General features: G+C 33.1%; 1 protein-coding gene across 1 annotated transcript; it reads right to left on the bottom strand.

Annotated features, from left to right (window-relative positions):
• Positions 1 to 10,017: 10,017 nt before the first annotated feature.
• On the bottom strand, positions 10,018 to 10,855 carry LOTGIDRAFT_189239 (hypothetical protein). Its single transcript, XM_009056552.1, has 2 exons — positions 10,763 to 10,855; positions 10,018 to 10,435 (listed from the first exon to the last, which is right to left on the bottom strand). The coding sequence occupies exons 1-2, from the start codon at positions 10,817 to 10,819 to the stop codon at positions 10,109 to 10,111; spliced, it is 384 nt and encodes a 127-aa protein (XP_009054800.1). The 5' UTR covers positions 10,820 to 10,855; the 3' UTR covers positions 10,018 to 10,108.
• Positions 10,856 to 20,777: the final 9,922 nt, after the last annotated feature.

The following is a 20,777-nucleotide window of genomic DNA, read 5'->3' as shown; positions in this document are numbered from 1 at the left end:
ACTTGATGCTGTTAACAAGCATCATCAGCTGAAGCTTCCTAGATCTGTGTAATTGAACTAGAGATCGAGCAAAGACAATTAATTTGTCTGCTTTAAAAATATTTGAAATAAAATGTATTTGGAAATAGAGTTCCATAGAATTGTAAGCGTTTTTTGCTCTGCATTGGAACTAACTTTTGTAGAAATCACATACAAAATTAACAGTTATGTTCAATGCAAATTTAGTCATTTTTGCTAGAAATTTTGATCATATTTATTGTAAAACGTCTGATTTAAAACCGAGACAAAATTCATTTGCTCCATCTCTGGTTCCAGCAATACAAACAAATACTGGTAAGTATTGAGGGTATATCAATATATTTCAGGTGATATGGATGCTATGAAAAATTCTCCTGCTAATGGTCCTGGAACGCCGAGAGATAATTTAACGCCTGTTAGTGGTCCCGGTCCTGATATGGGACCATACGGGTTAGGAGGTTATCAGGAAAACGTAAGTGATTATACATTGTGAGCACGTAAATAGATCAATAAAGTGAGACTTCTCTCAATAAAACTAAACTTGAGTACCACTTCTGTTCTCCTCTCATTTTATTATCTGCTTTCAGTCTTTTATTTTTCTTTTGTCTGCCGCGGTTTTGGGGCATTGCATGTTCATGGGCTACTGATGCTTTCTTCTCTACTTTTGAATTCGTCTTTTTGGTTTCTTTTTTTTTCTGAGCATTGCCTGTGAAAATGACCTTTTATACCTGTCAAACAATCTTGATGAAACAACCATTCCTAGCGAAAAAAAATATCCTACTATTATTATAATCAAACTAACTATATAGTTAACAATCTAATGGCTGGGAAACTTATTGCCACTATATATATTGGCTACATTCAAACATTAGCATGTCAATACAATATCATATTGTAGAAGCATTTAGGGACATACCTACAACATTGACTATCCCATTAGAGTGTAAATAATCGGCAACTCTTTATCTCATCCTATCATTGTCATCCAATCATCTAGCAAGCATGATCTATTGACCCCTGATTTCCGGTCTCAATCTCTACATCTTTACCATTTTTTCAGGATCAAATTGAATCTGCCGCAATTCTAAAGATTAAAGAGTCTATGCAAGAAGAGGCAAAACGGTTTGAAAAAGACGGGGACAATCCGGAATATTTCATACCATGAGAAATAAAAACTTTTTTATTTTCCAAAAACGAAAAAATTTTGAATGATAAATTTGTCAAAGCTAACATAATTTTTATGGTTAATGTTAAGGTGGACTCTATATTTAAAACATTTGATAGTTTTTATCATTGAGGCTCAAAATAATGTCAGACACACCGAGCATTTCAGCAACATTCCTCACATCATATCCCCTCATATCAAATACCATAAGTATTATGTACATATCAAAATTTCTTAAAGCCTAATTAAGGCCACAGAAACAAGTTAATTTATTTGTATGATATCGATATTATTTATTAAATGACAGCATTGGTCATCAATTTTTTTTTATTTAAATCAAATTTTTTTACCAAAAAAAAAACACCTCGCATGGAGAACAAACTTTGCCTCTTGTATATAATCTTTACTTGTTTCCTTTTGTTGCCTTTAATGTTCGGTTGTGAGTGGCTTCAAGCCTGTACTGGTCATCAGGATTGTTTGAAATCTTTGTAGTGGAAATAGTCTTCAAGCCAAAGTAGCTGCCCTTTCAAATAAATAGTAGTATATATTGCATCAATATACATTACAGATAGCTTCCTCTCGCCTGCCTGCTATATTTCATTGTTATATTTTTATTTTTTTTATTTTAAACTCATTCATATTCTTTTGGACAAGGTCAAAGTGCAATTCATCCAACCAACCATACAAAAAAATGAATTTTCGGCATACTTTCATCTCACGATCTATCATTCATTCAATCATTCATTCATTCCAAATTTCATTCTTCTGGCAATCAATAGAATTGCTTAAACATTCATACATAAATAGCAGGTATGTAAGAGGAGGGTCTTGTCTTGTTTGATGTTATTTAGAAAGCTAATATTTCGCTTTTGTATTAACATTTAACCAAAGTCTTGTTGAGAAACTGCATGAATTTCATTTACAAAAAACTCTTGATGACCTTAATGCCTATCTTCTGCTCAAAATAACTTGGGCCAAATTTACTCAAGTTAACTGGCTTCAAGATTATTTCATTTTACGGGCTCACAAAATGAATTTTTTCCAGTGGCTATGTACTTTTGTTGGGAAATGATAGATATCTATGTAGATATTCTTTTTGTGTAGACATTTTGAGTGGTGTTGTATTAGGCCAATTTCTAGAGCACTTTGTCATCTTTTTATTTGCACGGAACATCTCTGGTTGTAAACACAAGACCATCATCTATTGTGTCAATTTGATAAGAACAAATTTCTCAGTTTGAGGACAAAATTTCCTGAAGATTTTATACCCTCCAAAATGTTATATTTTTATTTATTTATTTATTGACCTCTTCGGTCAGTTGACTTCAGGAACCATTTTGACTCCAGACTAAGATTTGCTTGACTATTTTTTAATCCGTGCGTGCGGCAGACTTGAAATAAGCAGCTAGAAACTGTTGTTCATAGCAACAACAGGAAGTTGTTTTCATTACTATGGCTGACATGTGTAGCATCTATGTATAGTTTATAACATTGTAGTACTTTTTTGTGTTTTTTGTTTTTTTTTGGCATGAACTATATTTTATTATAGTTACCAATGGATTTAGATGATTTGTACATTTGTTTAAAAAAAAAAAATACTCCATAGTCTTTTTATCATGTAAAGCATTAATATAATTTATTCAAAAAGATGAATATTCATTCCAAAAATTAATATATTATTACTCTTATATTATTATATATTATTATTATATACATAATTGTATTTATAAATCGTATGTTATGTGTGATACTTAGGTTTGTATGTCGAATATAATTTCCTTTTACGCGAGTTAAAAATCATACAACTCATTATCAAAGTGTAGGGACGAGCTAATCTCCTTTTTCCTTTTGATGATATTTTTTTTTTTATCTAAAATTGAAAGGCCCTGTTTGTGATTCAGTTAAATTTTTCAATCATATGCAATGATCATTGTGCAATTTTCATGTGTATTACAAAGCAATAATATCAACTTTCTCAAATCAAAACATCATCAGTTGGGGAAGTATTAAATATAGGATTTGAATCTAGTCTTCCAAACAGAAGATAAACTATGACATGCAGGAAGAGGGTTACAATGTCACTCCACTTTTTCTTGCTTATTTTTGGTTATTTCTTTATGATTTTTCTTTAGTTTGGTTAGCTCTTGTTTTTTTTTTTCATTTTTTGGAAACAAATTCCCGTCCCAAACTCACATTATTGTTATTTTTATATATAAAATGCTCAAAATAAAATGAGCCAGAAATTTACACAATTTTTTATGTCATCTTCTGTTTTTCACAGATGCTTGGGTACAGACCTGAATTGGATAGCATACACTGATTTTACAGTCTCGAAAAGAATTTAAGTTGGACAAGTTTTGAAAGAAGCGAGCCGTCACATATTTGGATGGCAGAACAGTAGGAGATTTCAGGGTTTTAACATTTCACACACCCAGAAAGACATTTCAGTTTATAGCCTTGTCTCTAACTCACTTTATTTCAATATTTTTCAAATCATGTGTTTTCACAGTTGTCAGTAATGAAAGACTTTTATTCTTTCATAAAGTATTGGTTGTTAGTGTTTTTTTTTTTACACATTTAGACAAATTTTGGTGTCCATCATTTACAAACTAACAAACATCAGGTCTCATGATAATCTCAAAGTTATCTAATCATTACTGGTTTAATGATATCAAATTTATCTAGAAGATATAAAACACACTACAACTGTTTTTAAAAGATTTCACTCTATTTTATAAACCATTTTTCATTCTCTGTCATTCTCTTTTGTGTCTATTTGATGTTAAGTTGGTATTCATTTTGTTTATAATGTTATTACTCATTTTTTGATGGATGTATGTTGAAGTTAACTTGCCATTTTTTATGTAATATCAGGGTGAGCTATTGATTTTTCATTTGAATTGAAATTCCATTTCTTTAAATTTTTGAAGTACATTATTTATTACACCTAAGAGTAAAGTAGAATGTATGTACAGTATCAGGCTGATTGTTATAGACACTACAATAATGGTCATGCTCTTCTAATATGAGTACTGTTGTTTCAATGTGCTATGTTACAAACTGGTACTCTTTTATAGGAACATGTATAATATTGTTAGTGACTACAGAACAATACAACAATAATAATAGTATACTTAAACTGGAGTTGCCTCCCTTTTAACATCAGCTGTGTAAAGAGTATACGGTTATGGATGTTAGTAAAAATTTAACATAGAAATTAAAAACTTTCATTGTTACTATTATAATGTATTGCAAGTTGTGATTGCATGCTTAGTTTCAAAGACCAAAATGGTACAATGCATAGAACAGAACTCTGTTGTGGTACCAAATATATAGGTATTTGAGGCTACAGGTACTGTCACAACTAGCAATATTTAAAAATTCTGGAAGAATGCAGTATAAAATGCTCACCCTGTTTTGTTTTTTTGTAAGATATGTTATGACAAATGAAGAAGATATTTTTTACAACTATATATATACCAGGGTTTATTACTATAATGGCCCTTTTCTACTGTATACTATTTATAACACCCTACTCTCTTTGAATATGTCAGGGGCAGACCTCCCTTCTACTTCTAATATTTATTTAAAATTTTAAAAAAAAATTGCATATCATTTGGAAAGATTTTCTTGTTTTGTATATTACATTGAAATAGATTTCTGAAACAAATTCATTAGAGGGTTGATTTATTAACTTATATATTTGATATTAGGAAGGCAATGGTTTGCTGTTATGGTACTATTTTGTACTATGGCAACTATAACCATTCTCTAGCTAATATTGAAACAATTATAACTGTATTTCTTTATTCCTTGAGGAAAATTCTTAAATTGCTCAATTTTATAATGTGCTAATGTAGTATGGTAAGAAAATAAAGATCTATTTTTGTTTGATATATTGAAGAAGAAAATAATTGACCAACCACAAGTCGTAAGAATGTACACGTCAGAGAGAGTTAGGGTAGAGATGTATGTATTTTGTGTTAATATTTTTTAGAAAAAAAAGATCTGCAATTGCTTTGTAAATTATGCAGCCAGAATATTTTAATTTACTTGTCATGGGTTATATTTTTCCTGTGATGTTTTTTTTTTCAAAATGAAATTATAACCCTCTTCCTTACTACAAGGGGGAGAGAATCCACAATCAAAATGTATGGCAATATTGTAAATTACCTTTTAGTCATTTTGTATTATTATTCATCTCATTTGTTGGGCCACTATATCTAGAAACAGATTGACAATATATTGTTGTTTGATCTGTTAATAAACAAAACGTCTATATTAAGTTATTGTGTATTGTATAGATTGTAGTTATGTATGTCATCCTTTAGTTTACTCAATTTCCAATGTACGTCCTGTTACAACATGAGAAAAGTGTAGAATTCCGAGGGCTATAATTAAAACAAATATCTGTCAACTGTTACACTCTTGTTTTTATTTACCTCACCATTTTGTAATCTTACCCTTGATTACCCCTGGAATAAACCCACAGTTCTGATTTAAAAAATGAGAACTGTCCACTTGCTGTAGCAGATCAGCATCCTCAACAGAGTCCTGCTATATGCTTTCAATTAACATACAAAGGTTCCTTTGCCTGTCTTCTCATTTGTTTCTGTGGAGTAAAATGGTCACCGTCAAGTTGCTAATCCTTTACACGAAACTCTGAGTTAAATGCAGGCCAATCATACCTTAGTCTCAGAAACTGAAATTTTTCAGCTAAGCTTATCAATAATGTCCACAGCTTACTGTCGACATTTTAGCTCCTAGCCGTGTGTATCCATAATTATCCATAAAATAACATTGACGACTCTCCTTTTTTAAGACCATACTGTAGAACGGAACAGTTTTTGGGTACTTCAATGTTCAGACGGAGGAGAAACTAATGGAACATCATAAAAAGTCAAATTCCTTGTTCGAGGTATTTATGTGATTGCGATTATTATGCGATTTTCGTGCAAAAGAATATGTCCAGTTGTAGGCCAAAAAGTGCCGTAAAAGTCATCGCAATGAAAACCCTAAAATATGATCCATTAGAAGTGTAGGATAATGATCATCTCAGCTGAATAATACTTCCAACTATTCTGAATTGCTGTACAACTCCTGCCAAGTAAAGACCTACATGTACATAAATAGTCATTGATACATCCTTATTCTGTCCGATGCTCTGTATAGATATTTTGTATGAAAAGAAATATCAACTCCAAAACTACTGAGAGTTCTAGATTCATGGGTTATTAACCTGCCATTCAATGAAATAATGTCTAATTTGAAAAGTTTATTTGGTACATGATTATCAAACTCACTATGGTCGGAGATATACAGTGTATCTTGTCCGCTTGTGATAAGTACATCGTGTGGATTGATGTCTGCCCACGAACCCTGCACAACTCATTATATGATAAACATGGTGCGAAGGTGGGTGGATGCAAGAGGAAGATTACTTCGTGGGAATTAATGTCTGCCCACGAAATCTGCACCATTCGCTATCTTGGATGGAATTTTCCTCTAATGGCATATTAGATGTACAAGAGATAAATAAAAGACTTATTATGGATAGATACGCCTAGAATAAAGGAATATTTATTACTTTCAACGTTTGAAAGAACCACTTTGAGTTGTTAATAAATTAGAAGTGTCTATACAATAATTGTTTTATTAAAGATAGAATCATACTCAGTAACGTAGTTGAATTCATACGGGAAATTAAATGCATTATTTTGGATCAACGCAATTGCTGTGTGCGGTAATGACAAACTGCAGCGAAAAAAATCACAACCACGCACTTTTAAGTCTATTGGTTTTAGCGTGAAAGAATAGTTTTGTATTCCGAATCCGTTATCAATTCATTAAAGGGACATTCTGCTTTTTTGGAGCTCGAAATTATTTTTTGCTCAAATGTGTAAAAACTATACACCAAAATCTAGAGAATTGTGTTATTTAACGTATCTGAAAAAAAGGCTGGCTGTAAACGACCAAAAAAATCTAAAAACATTACATAAGGTTTTTAAGTTCGTTGTGCAATTTGGAATCTGTTTGAAAACTACTGTACTGATTTGAGATTTTTGCCCGAAAAACATGCTTTCGGGGCTGCGAGGGTGGCTGGTAACGCGACGCCATGCGGTCAAAATGAATTAAATTTTCATTTGACGCGAGCGGTCAAAATCCACCAGATCACAGTTGATCGAAGTTTGATGTGTCGTTTGCTTGGATATTGGTTCCTATGGGGTTTCCTATCCTCAAAAGAACAGAATGTATATGTGGAGGGTAAGGTAACCACTTGCCACAATATGAGTGTCCATGAAGGTCAATACATAGCGACGTATGTCATATTAATTGACTACTATAAAAGATTGGCACTTAAGCTCTGGTCACGTTCGCAATCGTGCATCATGACATTACTTTAAAGGGAGTCTGTCCTCTGATGAGTTCTCTATAGCCGTTAATTTTAATGACCAAGATTTCCGGGCATCGGGTCGATCTTGTAACTGGAATATTCAGAGATCAACAACTGAGAAAATCTGATCAATCGCTCGGTTTAGTTGACTGAAAATTGACAAATCGAAGTTATCCCCAAATACTTTGTGGTGACAATTGGATCTAATCGACCTGAGAGATTCGTATATGCGAACACCTTATTTATGGCTGTTCTATTGGTTAGTTAATTTTTCAATAAGAGCAATTCCCCCATATCGACCGTGAGAGATCCGAATAGATGATTTGAATCGCCAGTCGATCTGAGACCAATATTTATGTGTACTGAAAGAAAAGAGAACTGTCTTCATTGGCTGAATCGTTGACAGAGTATAGAGCTCTGTCTCTTTAAATGTTTTTCACTGTATGTAATTATATAAGTAACTAAGTATGACAGTATGATATGAGGGTAGCAATTAAAACCAGGTGGTATAAGTGTTAGAGAGCAAATTGAAACTTCTCAAGCTGCTTGATGTTTCCTGTGTCGAGGATTTTTATCATGTTCTGGTACTCATTAGAGTATCATCTCCAACTCGTGTGGTATTATCAAGTTGACAGGCGTGAAAACCCCCTTGACATTTCGGGTCGGAAATATTTGTTTTCGCAGTGTTAAACACGTTATGCCAGAAATCTATCCTGTTGTTTTAAGTACGAGTTTTCAAAACATTATGGCTTCATTCTTAAATGCTTTATTGGTAACTTGAATTGGAGATAAACAGAGACTGGCCAGTGATCTACTTTTCAATTCTGACTTTTTTTGCCCAGAAATTTTAGTATGAAAGAATATAATACATTTATTTTATTCCATTTAATCAAACAATCATCAATAGAATTGATATTTGAAACAGTTGTATGGGCCAAAAATGTGTGAAATTTGATTTTTTTTTTTTTTCACTTTCATTTTTTTCGACTAATGACATTATAAAAGCCAAAGAACCAAAAAACTTGATCGATTAACGTTGCTTATTCTTATTCATGCGAAAAGATAAGTTCGTGATAAATGTGGCCCCTGTTGAATATGTTGGTAATTTTTTTTTGCAGTGTTTCGCTTAGTAATATGTAATATGGGCTCTCTAGACACCATCCCACGTTTGTTTGACGGATTGTTCTCATGTTGTGTGGAATAATATTGAGATAAAGGCGATTCCTATTGATTGAAGACAATTTGTTATCAGTGCGATTGGTCATTGATTTACTCTTGTGGACTAAGCATGGTTGTCCTAAAGACCACCACTGTCTTCTCGGCACATATTGCCTGGTTAGGTGATTTTTGCACATGCATATTCAAATCTTAAATGGGTTATTAGATAGATTAAATGAAGTCATTGAATTAAGAAAACATTTTGTGTGTGTGTGTTTATGGGCAAATTAGTGAATATCTTGGTACCTTGAAATCATTAATGAACATCTTAATACTTTTCATTTCTAACCAAGGCCTTGGACTTCATCTGGGTTAGTCTTTAAAGAATAATGAAGTGTTCCCCTGAGGAAATTCTCCATAGTTGTCAGATTGATAATTAAATGAGAAACTGAATGACCAATAGACTGGTCACTAGGGTCGTCTGAGAGTGTCAATTTCAGTAAAGTGTTCTATTGACCCCACACCCACTTATAGTTTGACGTTGCCTTTACTTAGAGAAAATTACAGTGCTCTGAATGCAATGCTTAATCCTGGTTCTGTGTTATTTAATATCACCTCGCTTTTTCCAAATGAAAATGAAGAAGAAGTGAACTTAAAGAATTAACAAAATTAATTTGAACGGGGTTTTAACTTTGATGAATTGTTTGGAATGATTTCAGAAAGATATCGATGAAATAGAGAATTTGATTACATTAAAATTGAACAGAAGCGATATTAGAACGGTGGGGACTAAATTAATCACTCATGGATTAATCTGTGTAGGTTTACCAGCACAACTTACATATTGGTTGATATCCCTCTATTATTGAACCATATTTTCATTTAAAATATATATATTATGATGCTGGTCAATGTACCGATGTCAATGGAAGCTTGGATCATTACAACATCCCTCTCGAGCTCCACCAAAAAATATTGGCAATCGTTCTGGGCGAATCATAATACACAATGTGTCCTTCACATGCGTAAACAGTTCTAGCGAAGGGGGAAACACAAAGGGATAGATTATAAATTCATGCGGAAAAAGGTAGATGTAGTCGAACTCCACGATTTTTGACTGGAGTGAAAATAATTCTAATTAACAGAAATTTAGTTTTATCAGCTAGTAAATCAAATACTTTGATTACTGCACAAATAGTTTACATTAAGCTTTATCAGCAGGTAAATCAAATATTTAGATAGCTATATCCTTCGAGGACAAAGAAAGTGAACAAATCTCAGTAAAATATTGGTATCCTACTATGTATTTATTAATACAGACATCACAAAAATATATAAATTATACATTTATTCTACTGGCTCATTGCTATACACTATTCTTTTTTAAAGGCACTAAACACGAGTCCTAAAGATTCACAGCAAGGATCTAAACAACAATGGACACACATTCCATAAAATTTCTTTAAACAACCACATTCTATTTCTAATACTTTGAATAATGGAGTAATAAACCAAACATGAGTAAAGGCGATACTAGCAAATTCACAGCCCCATTCAGCAGCTATACAGATTCCACAACATAGAGTAGCTAATTTATACCAGAAATTCTTCCAGAAATTAAAACAACAATAAGAAGCTTTCCATACACAAACTATACTGTGAGCTCCATCAGGTTCAGCCACGACATCTTCAAATTCAACCTGAAAAAATTATAACGATATAATAAAACGTCCTATTTTTAAACTTTGTAGATTCTGAAAATGATACGGGTCATTTGAAAGCTTAATGGACAAAGATCGCGACTAAATGAAAAGCAATTTGGACAATTAAATGCTTGTTGGACCAAGTTCTCGAGTCTTTTAAGAAAAATTATATTTTTTACAATCAAAATCTGGCCATGTTTTTCAGGAATTGCAGGGAAGGTAATGAAATGGCACTTCCTTATACACATACAAAGACTAGAAAATCAGAATGTTCTTTATCTCGGTTTACCAAATCAAGATTTTCTGAATCTTTTTTAGACTTACCTCAATGTGATCGTTGATGTTGTTGGGATCTCGGTTTACCAAATCAAGATTTTTCATTTTGATCCAAAAAAGTTTCGACTGAGGTGATTTGTCAAATTGACTGATGAAGTTGATCCAATGACTGTGATAATTTAATTAGAATACAGGGTATATATTGCTTATTTTCGGGGTAACTAACGTGACGGTTTGTTTCGGTATAACAGTTTCGGTGGTTACCAGGTTTTCACGGATTAGTAAATCTTTACCTAGTCTCTGATCAGTCTTTACCGTATGAAATCAAAAGCATAGGGGGTCCAATAAGGGTCCGTTAAACGATGGATTAAAAAAACAATTTTTGTGAGAACAATCAGTTAATCCATTTCAAAGGATAATCATTACTAATCACATTAATCCAATTGCTTATCAATTTTTTTACAAACATAATAGAAGAGTTGCCTTGTGACCTATATTCATACAAAATTCTCGTGTCCAATAAAGTAGTCGATTGAGTGCTTGACACAATGACAGTTTTCTGTTGTCAGGATGGGACTAGAGTATGTCAAACTATCGTTTCAACCCAGCTAGCATATTACTTGATCAATGACAGTTTACTGTTGTTAGAAGAGACGAACATCACACCAAAATATCAGTATAATGCCTAGCTAGCAGATTGCAGATTTTGAGAAGCCAAACTATCATGTCCAACTATCATGAGAGTTTTCTGTGGTCAAAAAGAGAGCACACTAAACTATCGTATCCAACTAGCAAGCTGATTGCTCGGGCAATGACAGTTTTCTGTTGTCAAAATGGGATTACAATGTACAGCATATTAAACTATCGTAGCGCTAGTCATTGAATCTGCTCACCTCTTCTACAAAATAAACAGATTCTGCTGATCTGTCTGTGTCTATTGGAAGTTGTTATATAGAATCTACCCTATCATCCCAGATTATAAGGGTATTGTGAAGATGAACATGGAAAAACAAATAAATAACATTATTGAAACCTGTCACTATCAACTTCGAAACATAAGAATCATTTTATAATATCTGTCAACCGATGACACCAAAATCCTGTTAAATTCCTTGGTTCTTTTTTTTCAAGAGAATGCCAAATCTCTCCTAATTGGACTTCTTTCATTCTGATAAACTACAACATATTCATGATTTCACTGATCGACTAGTTTTTACATAAAATCGCAGAGCAACTGTCCGTATCACACCAATGCTATATGAACAACAGATAATCCAATCCAACCCAATCTAATATAAAGTCCTAATGTTTCTTTATATCAATATCAATGGCTTGACAACATATTCATTTTAAGTAAGCATCTCCTTACCAACCACCACGCACTCCTCGGTTTCAATCTCCTGACACCCAAAGAGGAGTTTTTATTATCAGAATCTGTTTCTGTGGAATTCAACTGTCACTATGCGTGCCTGTCAAATCCTCTTAAACATTAAGTAGCAGTTAAAAACACGCATTTTTATCAAAACATTATACAAGTTATACAACTTAAGGGATAAGTGCGCCATTTTGTTCATCAATCATACCTTAGTCTCAGAAACGGGAATCAGTAATCTGTCAAAGCTCATCGTCAAAATTTGAACCTACAAATCCATGTGTAGAATTATCTGCGTTTGAATTTTATAATGACAAATCGTCATCTTAAGATACACTGTGATATGGAGAAAAGACATATTTAGAAAAAGTGAGTAAAATTACTAGCTTGAAGTATTTTTAAAGGAATTATGAGATTTCTACGGTGGTTCGTATACGGCATCATTTATTTATTTTAAATTTTTTATTAAAAAAATGGAATATAATTATAAAACATAATTTTTAATTAAAAACTTGAATTTCTAGAATTTTTAATTAAAATCATCCACCCGGATGAAAATATATTTTTACCCATGTGATAATTCTAGAATTTTTAATCAAAAACATCCACCCGGATGAAAATAAATTTTTACCCAGGTGGAAATTCAAGTTTTTCGTTTTTAATAAAATACTATTGAATATCACCTGGGAGAAAATACAAGTTTTTAATTCAAAATTATGTTTTATAATTATATTCCAGTTTTTTAATTCAAACTAAAAAAAATAAATGATGTCGTAAACGAACCACCCTAGTTCAAGTACTTAAAGACTAATTACATATATTAAACACTGAAATCAACCCCCCTAAATGTCGTTCACTGTCTTTTTAACATATGATAAATTTTATCCACAAAATATATGAGATTTAAGTGATGTGCAGAGTAACGAACATAAGGGATTTTAGACTATCATTATTATTTTATTTATGACGAACTATTATAAGAACTGAATTTCTATCGCAACTGTGTCACTGTGACCTTGCCCCATGTGCTGTTTCACTCCGGGGCAACCGTTTATTCATCATTAAAAGCTTTCCACCTGTTGTCTACTTTCTGACGCTAAGTATCAAGTTTCATTTACTCGAATCAGGTTTGTCAGAGCGTAATATCAGAAGTTAATAATTTGTGACAGTTTCAATCTAACTGGAAATGTTGTTCAACGTACCATGGCTTAGTAACAAAAGTCAAACTTACTGTGATTTACAATCCACACTTTTGGATTTAAATTTGTTTGATTTGGACATAAGACCAAACCATTGTGCCAAACTTTTTATTTCAAAAACTACAACGGAAATATAAGCTTTGATGACATTACATTTAAGACAAAATCTGTAAAAAATTAAGGTTATTTCCATTAGTTGATTTTTACCTATCTTAAGAAAATTTAAGACACTCAGTAGTATTTTGAAGCTGATATTTCAATTCCTCAAACTTTCTATCAAGATACTTTGCGAGAAGAAAGAGTAAGGACTAAAGGAGAACAGAAGGGCAGAAAGTTCGTAAAAAGTGATGTAACCTATTTTCGTGCACATAAGGATTCAACACCGAATTTCGTCAGATTTAAAAAACGGCAATTTTTTTCATATCTTAAAAGTTTCCTCAGATATTCTATAAAATAATTAAAATTTATTTGTTTCGATTTTCTTTATGAATCCCCCACTTTGGCACATATTTCATGAGTAAACAACTCGACAACGGCGGAAAAATGCGCCACCTATTTTCGTGAGAAATGTTTGATCTATAAATAAGTCGAGAAAAACCCGGTGTATTGATACACAGTGGTATAATTAACTTTTCTTAGTATTTATCTTTAATAGTATTTCATTGTAACTAATGACAATTCCTTCAAAGATAAATGATTTAAAAAAAAAAATTGACTGACAAAATTAGATAAGTTATAACTGAAATCCGCCATTTTGTTTATGTCAAACTATACATTGATACATTTTACCTTGCTTGAAACTACTGGAATCGATGCAATGTAGAGATAACCCATGTTTATCAAAACAGGCAAATGCGGAGGCCACTCAGGTCGCACATGTAATCATTAATCATTTCCGGAGATGCACGATAAATAAGTTAGCACGAAATTAGGTTACTTGACTGTAAGTGACGATCAGGCTAATATTATTTTAAGTTTAACAGATAAGATAACGTGGGTCGTAGAAAGGATTGTTGAAATATTCTGGCAGTCCTTTCCGACTACAACAGGGAACTGTTATAACTTCTATACTGGCAGTTCTCTTCGAATATAACTGCTCCTTCTTTCCTACAAATTTAGTGTCCAAATGTAGATGAAGTTTTGAGCACATTCAAAATGCAAAGTTGAAACGGTTATAACTCAGTTCCTAACAAAATCAATGATAATTTCATGAACGAAACCTAATAAATTCGCTATAGCAGGCCTATTATTAAAATATTCTGTAGTGGTAGTAGAAGGTTGTAGTATAAATGACGTCATACTACTGAAAATACACCAGGAGATATCGAGACTACTTTTCAAAGTCTATTTTTGGTGAATGAGTTTTAAATATGGTAACACCATTTATCGTTATGTTTAGTCCTAATTTGTATATTTAGGTTACGTATTAAGATAAAAGCTGATGAAATTCATTCAACCTATGGGAATGCTATCTAAAATGAATTGTATTGGGATGACCATAATATTGATAATAGTAGTAATTCAAAAGCTTCACACAAATGTGTTTAAAATCACTAGGTACCATCCCTACAAAGAAGTGTTAATATATTTCGTGATTGCCAATCATTGTTTAGTAAATATTTTACTTTGAAATGGTCTAATGGGTATTAACTTAATGGCTGACGATAGTTTATCAAGCTTGTGTATTGTTTAACTGCCGAGGTGATCAGTAGTAAATCGTTTTTATATGAAGGTGTCCTTTAAATTTTTTATTTCTTAATTAATAACCTCAATACATAACCAGAATAATGTAAGTGGACCACGTCCACTTTTGTAAAATGAGAAACTTAAAATCGTATGCCATGAAATAACATTTGAATTGACGCCGATATGCCAAAGTTCCTTTATATTTCGGTTGGTCAGTTGATCAGTAAGAAATTTACACGTTTGAATCTTAGCTGTGTGTCAATTTCAGTAATTTTCAAGCACAGGTCCTAATTTGGGTTACATTACTTGATTCTTACGGTGAATGACACATTGACCCTTATAATGTATTTTATTCTTGTACTCCTGTGCTTTGTATTTATTGCCAATTTCTAAGCTTCATAGTTTCTACGTTCCAGTCTTTGTCCCACACTAACAGTGTCACAACTACCATAGGGCCTGGTTGAACTAAGGGCCCAAGCACCAGAAAATCAAACTTGGCAACTAACAATATATAAATGAGTGAAATAGCAAGAACTACAGCCTGAAAATCTTAAAATCTTCCATTAACAAGCATTGATTTGATTTATAGAAGGGTCTAAGAATGCATGAGAGCATTTGTTGGAAATATTTCTTACGTGGAGGGGCCCCAACCCACCTCAGCCCATGGGCACACTCATCTAGTTGAGTCACTGCAAGCAAATCGTATGTCATGCAATGGCGAGGTGACATATATTCTTTTCTGGCATCTGGGTTAATTTGCAATGTCGTTCATTATCATTATAGGTTTTGTAATATTCTGTCAAAGGTCTTGTGTCTAAATAATGCATTAGGTCAATTCATTGTATTGGTGACATTACCGCTATCGAACTCGAGGCGTTAACGAACAAAACTGATACAAGATCTCCAAGCACATGAATATAGTTAAAACAGTGGTGGTTTCTATAAAACATTAGGTGTAGGGGCCCCATAATTGTCAAGGGAGGCCAATAGCACCAGGCATTTAAGGACGCAATAGCTTGAAATTTAAATTTCAAGCATTCGTTTGATATATTTCTATCCAGTAGCATTCCTTTTTAAGAATCTCTATATCTGGACAATCCAAAATAATGATCGCACGAGGACATGTATGTGCTTACCAATTATGGATAATGTCTATGGGATATCATCAAAAACATGCATTTACAATACAAATTCGAGTCACACGTCATGAAGTTTACCCTGAAACAATGGGAAGAAGAAAGCAAAGGTTAGTGTGAATAGCTTGTGGTTATAAAGCCATACAATTTGATATTTCTTCAGAGAAAAATGACTGCAAGGGAATCGGTTACTCAATTTATACGATTTTTAATTCTAGAAATTAGAATCAAGCCACAATCAAGACAAAAATAAATTATTAAAATTGTCCTTAAGTATACAGATAACCAATGCGCTATTTAAATCCACTTCTCTTCTGCCTACAACTTACACGGCTCTGCATGGACTTTGCCTGGTATATAATGTCGAGTTTTAGTTCTATTTTTCTTTATCTAACTGTAGGACACGTCTAAAGGGTATCAGAACTACTGTATCGGAATGATCCAGTCATTTTCCAATAGACCAAACTATCGTTCTGTTTTCTTATTGGCTTTTATTTTTAATATAGCCACCGCAATAAGGACCTGACGTCGGCCCTCTTAAACGATCGTCAAATTAACCTTTTGACATGACGTGATAAACACAGCGTCACAAAATACCAGCGCTGGCAGAAATTTGATTGGCTAAAGCAAAAATCATCGAGTTAGGTCAAATGTATAATTTCACGGGCGTTCAAGAAGACTGTCGTTAGACCCTTACTGAAGTGGTTATGTTAAAAATAAAAGCTAATAAAACAAAAAAGCAACTGAATACCTACATTATCGACAGGGGCATTCCTGGTTGAATAATGTAAAGGTATGATATCGAACTCCGGATATCTAGGCTAGTGAGCTAAAATCTGGATACGCCACTTCGGCTCCACATAATTTCTGCCCTTTAAAGAAAATGACACAGAAAGTTATGTCGTAAATCTGTCAAAGTAGTTGGTGAGACAGACTGTTAACATCGTAATACAATTAATAATATAAATTTATAGCATCTTTTCTATTAGTATCTTGTAGAATAAAGCAAATCAATTTATATTTTATGGGTAAACGATGTTATAAAAGAAAATGTTGCACAGATTATTAAATTTATCGTAGGATCGGTTTATAACTAGTCTCTATTTATTCCATCATTAACTTGGCCCATTTCGAGTGTTGACCTTTTTCCTAGTGACGTTCTTGAAAGGTCTATCTAATAATTCAGATGAGAACACCACATAAAATGTTATCTTTAATGTTAACATATAAAAGTACACCCTTACGTTAATTTGAAATGATGATACATGACAATATCAAGAAACAACGCAGTTATTCGCGGCATGTGCTGCCATTGTAAAAATAATTGGCATGAAATACATTATAGCACCAAAATATTTATTTGAGCATTTGGGCAACCACATATAACATACTGACGATATAAGAAACAAAAGACGTCATTGGAAGAATGTGTCCTTTTTCAGAAATGGTTGTCACATACATTCAGCACAGCTCAAAAGAAATATGAGAATTGGAATAATAATTCGTTTCGCAGAGAGCGCATCAGATCCGATGACAAACTTAAGATAAATGTTCTTCGTGATTCCAGGGCTACACGATTGTCATCGAAAGATGCAGTCAATTAGTCAGTGTATTTCCTTGTTTTGAAGAGTCCAGCAGCACCACAGATAAGACTGATCTGACAATACAAGCATCAAGTTTATTATTAGCAAGACCCCACCCCTATTGATCTACATATTATGTATATATATATATACATGTATATAATTGACCTCAAATTTGTTTGAGAATTCGTCGATAAACCAAAATGTTTCAAACAACACAGAAATCTGCATGGACAGAAGGTGAGCAGAGAGGCGGAGCAATAAAGGCTAGGCGTACGTCCACATTTTCGTGTGGGCGTATATTAAAATCAGTCTATTGAGGCAGTAATAATTCTGTTTATTTATGTATGTTAATGTTTAGAAATATTAACACCTAAAAACATGATGTTGTTACGCGAAGTTTCACGCTATGCGATCTTCAGACAACTGACCTGTTTTCAGCCTTTCTGTAAATGAATCTCTGATTTCCATTGACTATTATATACGGAATACTAGGAAGTCATGGCTATAGTAGTCCGAAACTACTGACTCTCATTGGGAAAATCATATTTTGAAATAGGTCCTGTACATTGATGCATATCCACTTTATCCATCAAATTTAGTAGATAAAAATAAAGATAATTTTTCAGTTGAATTGATCATTGTTTCAAAATTGTCACTGTTCTCTTTGTCAAATCGTTGTTAATCCTCCTTCGGGAACAACAATATGATTTAAATCTGTAAATTGTACAAACTGGCCCTATACTGCCTATAGTTTAATAACTATATTCTCTTGGATGATTGAGTTTGGTGTTTATGCCATCTCATACTTTCGCATATTCCATTCTTTTGAATAATTCATAGTATCACATTTCCGTGAGGATGTACTAGGTGATAATAAACTTTTGTCTTTTGGGATTTTATTAATGCCGATTCTTCATTCAACCATGACATAACTTGATTTATCACAGTTACCATTAATAATTACACACGTCCACTACTTGTTAAACGCATTTCATCACTTACTACATGTCCAACTGTGACAAATTTGACGTTTCAAGAGTGTGATTTCTACACATTTCAGAAACACTTACAGGACCTTGATAGTGTTTGCCTTAAAGGAAAAATTTGACTTGTACGAATATATTCTACATGGCAACAGTGTTCCTACCTATTCACAGGATCAAAATTGCCATTAATATTTCTACTGTTTCCGACTCTGTGTTTTGCTCTTGATTAGGATCTGGACAAAATATTTCTAGGGTGACATTCTTTTCTCTCTGCATAGTTAGCTATTACAGGCATCGTTAAGCCTGCTGTTCGCATGTCTTGTCTGTTCGAACATGAAAAACCTCTAGTTATATGGGGAGGCCAGAGGATCTCCAGTCATCTTTTTGATTGGCAAAATCTGAGAGCAGCTAGGTTTCATCCATTTCTAACAACTGTCGGGTATCCTGAAGAATATTATCAATCACTTTAACTTCATTTCTTGTGTGCCTGTATTTGTGATCGGTCTAGAAATTAACCAGACACAATGTATTACAAGATATATTGGTCAAACCGATCAGACCATCTTACTCAATGATTTTATCCCCAACCTCTAATAGACCATATAGACGTTTACTGAACTTTCTAAAGCTTCTAACTAAATTTCAAATAATTATTGAGTAACATCACTGTAAGATTTCTGAAATGAAGACGTACATATCCAGTCTTTAATTGGAGAAAAAGTTGTTTGTAATGTTTGTATTAAACCTTTAACATTTTATAAACTTATTGAGATTAAACTAATACGGACCTAGCTTGAAGAAGTCGGCTTCTATTTTTTGCCTAAATTGATTCTTACACTTGCAATAAAAGAATCAAAGACTTTCTGCCATTCTAACAAAGATAACGGCATTGATTTAATTCCAGCACATTTTAAACTGAGAACAACTAGTGTCGATTACTGATTTTTTTTTTCTTTACAGGCTTTTAAAGTTTATTGAAGGCGTGCTTTGATTGAAGTTATTTATTTTGTCGGAGACATTGCCTTTGAGTTTATTAAATAAAAACCTGATGGTTTCTGTAATTATGGTGGCTCAGTAAGATAAACTCTTAGTAGCAGTCCGGGGTTCTACGTCAGCACAGGTCACGATATGTTCAGTTAATTACCTTCTTAGTACCGATGGCAATAATATAGGCGAAACAGATGATTGCAAGCAGCACAGTGACTTAATTATTCTCGAAAAGATCTCAAACGGGCAATTACATCCATTTTGTTTCCATTCGTTGTATTTGATAGGCTATCCACCAATCTGTTCAGTATTGTATGGCAGGAATGTGCCACACAACATTCTTTTTGGTTAATCTAAGAAGTCTCCGATAAGTTCAGCTGATTCCTCATCATCATTGGCACACACCTTTTAGATGTCTGGACATGGGGATAACAGCCAAAGTAATCATGACATTTGAGTATCAAACAACTATTTTGGAGCTTGTCTCTTCGAATTTAGGGTTTATGTATATGTGGAATAAGCATTTGCTGATTCTTATGCGATTAACATTCAGATTTTTCTTTTACTTCACGGAAGCTAATTTTTATCTTTTATGACTGCAGAAATAAGGAAAAGACCAGAAAAAGCAAATGCTAAGTTTTATAAATCTGTCCCAATATCCAATGTGACTCCTGGTTATTTTTATACGTCCACATGGAAATGTGGACGTATATTGCCATCGCCCCTGTCCGTCGGTCTGTTGGTCCGTCAACATTTCTTGTGAACACAAAAGAGACTACAGTTTTGCAACTGATTTTAATCAAATTTTGTTTGATCATTTATATTGATGAGATCTTGGTCAAGTTTGAATTTGACGATCTTTCAATGAACGGTTTTTGAGTAATTGCCCTTGACTTAGGAAAAACGTGTCAAAATTTGGTGTGATCATTCATATTGATGAGATTTTGTTCAAGTTCGAATTTGTCGATCTTTCGATGAACGGTTTTTGAGATATTGCACTTAATTTAGGAAACACGCATCAAAATTTGTTTATGAACACATAAGAGACTACAGTTTTCAATTGATTTTAATGAAACATGGTGTGATCATGTATATTGATGCGATAATTTGA

The sequence above is a fragment of the Lottia gigantea genome (genome assembly GCF_000327385.1).
Source record: "Lottia gigantea unplaced genomic scaffold LOTGIsca_28, whole genome shotgun sequence".
NCBI lineage: Eukaryota > Metazoa > Mollusca > Gastropoda > Lottiidae > Lottia > Lottia gigantea.
This window is presented reverse-complemented; position numbering and strand designations above follow the sequence as displayed.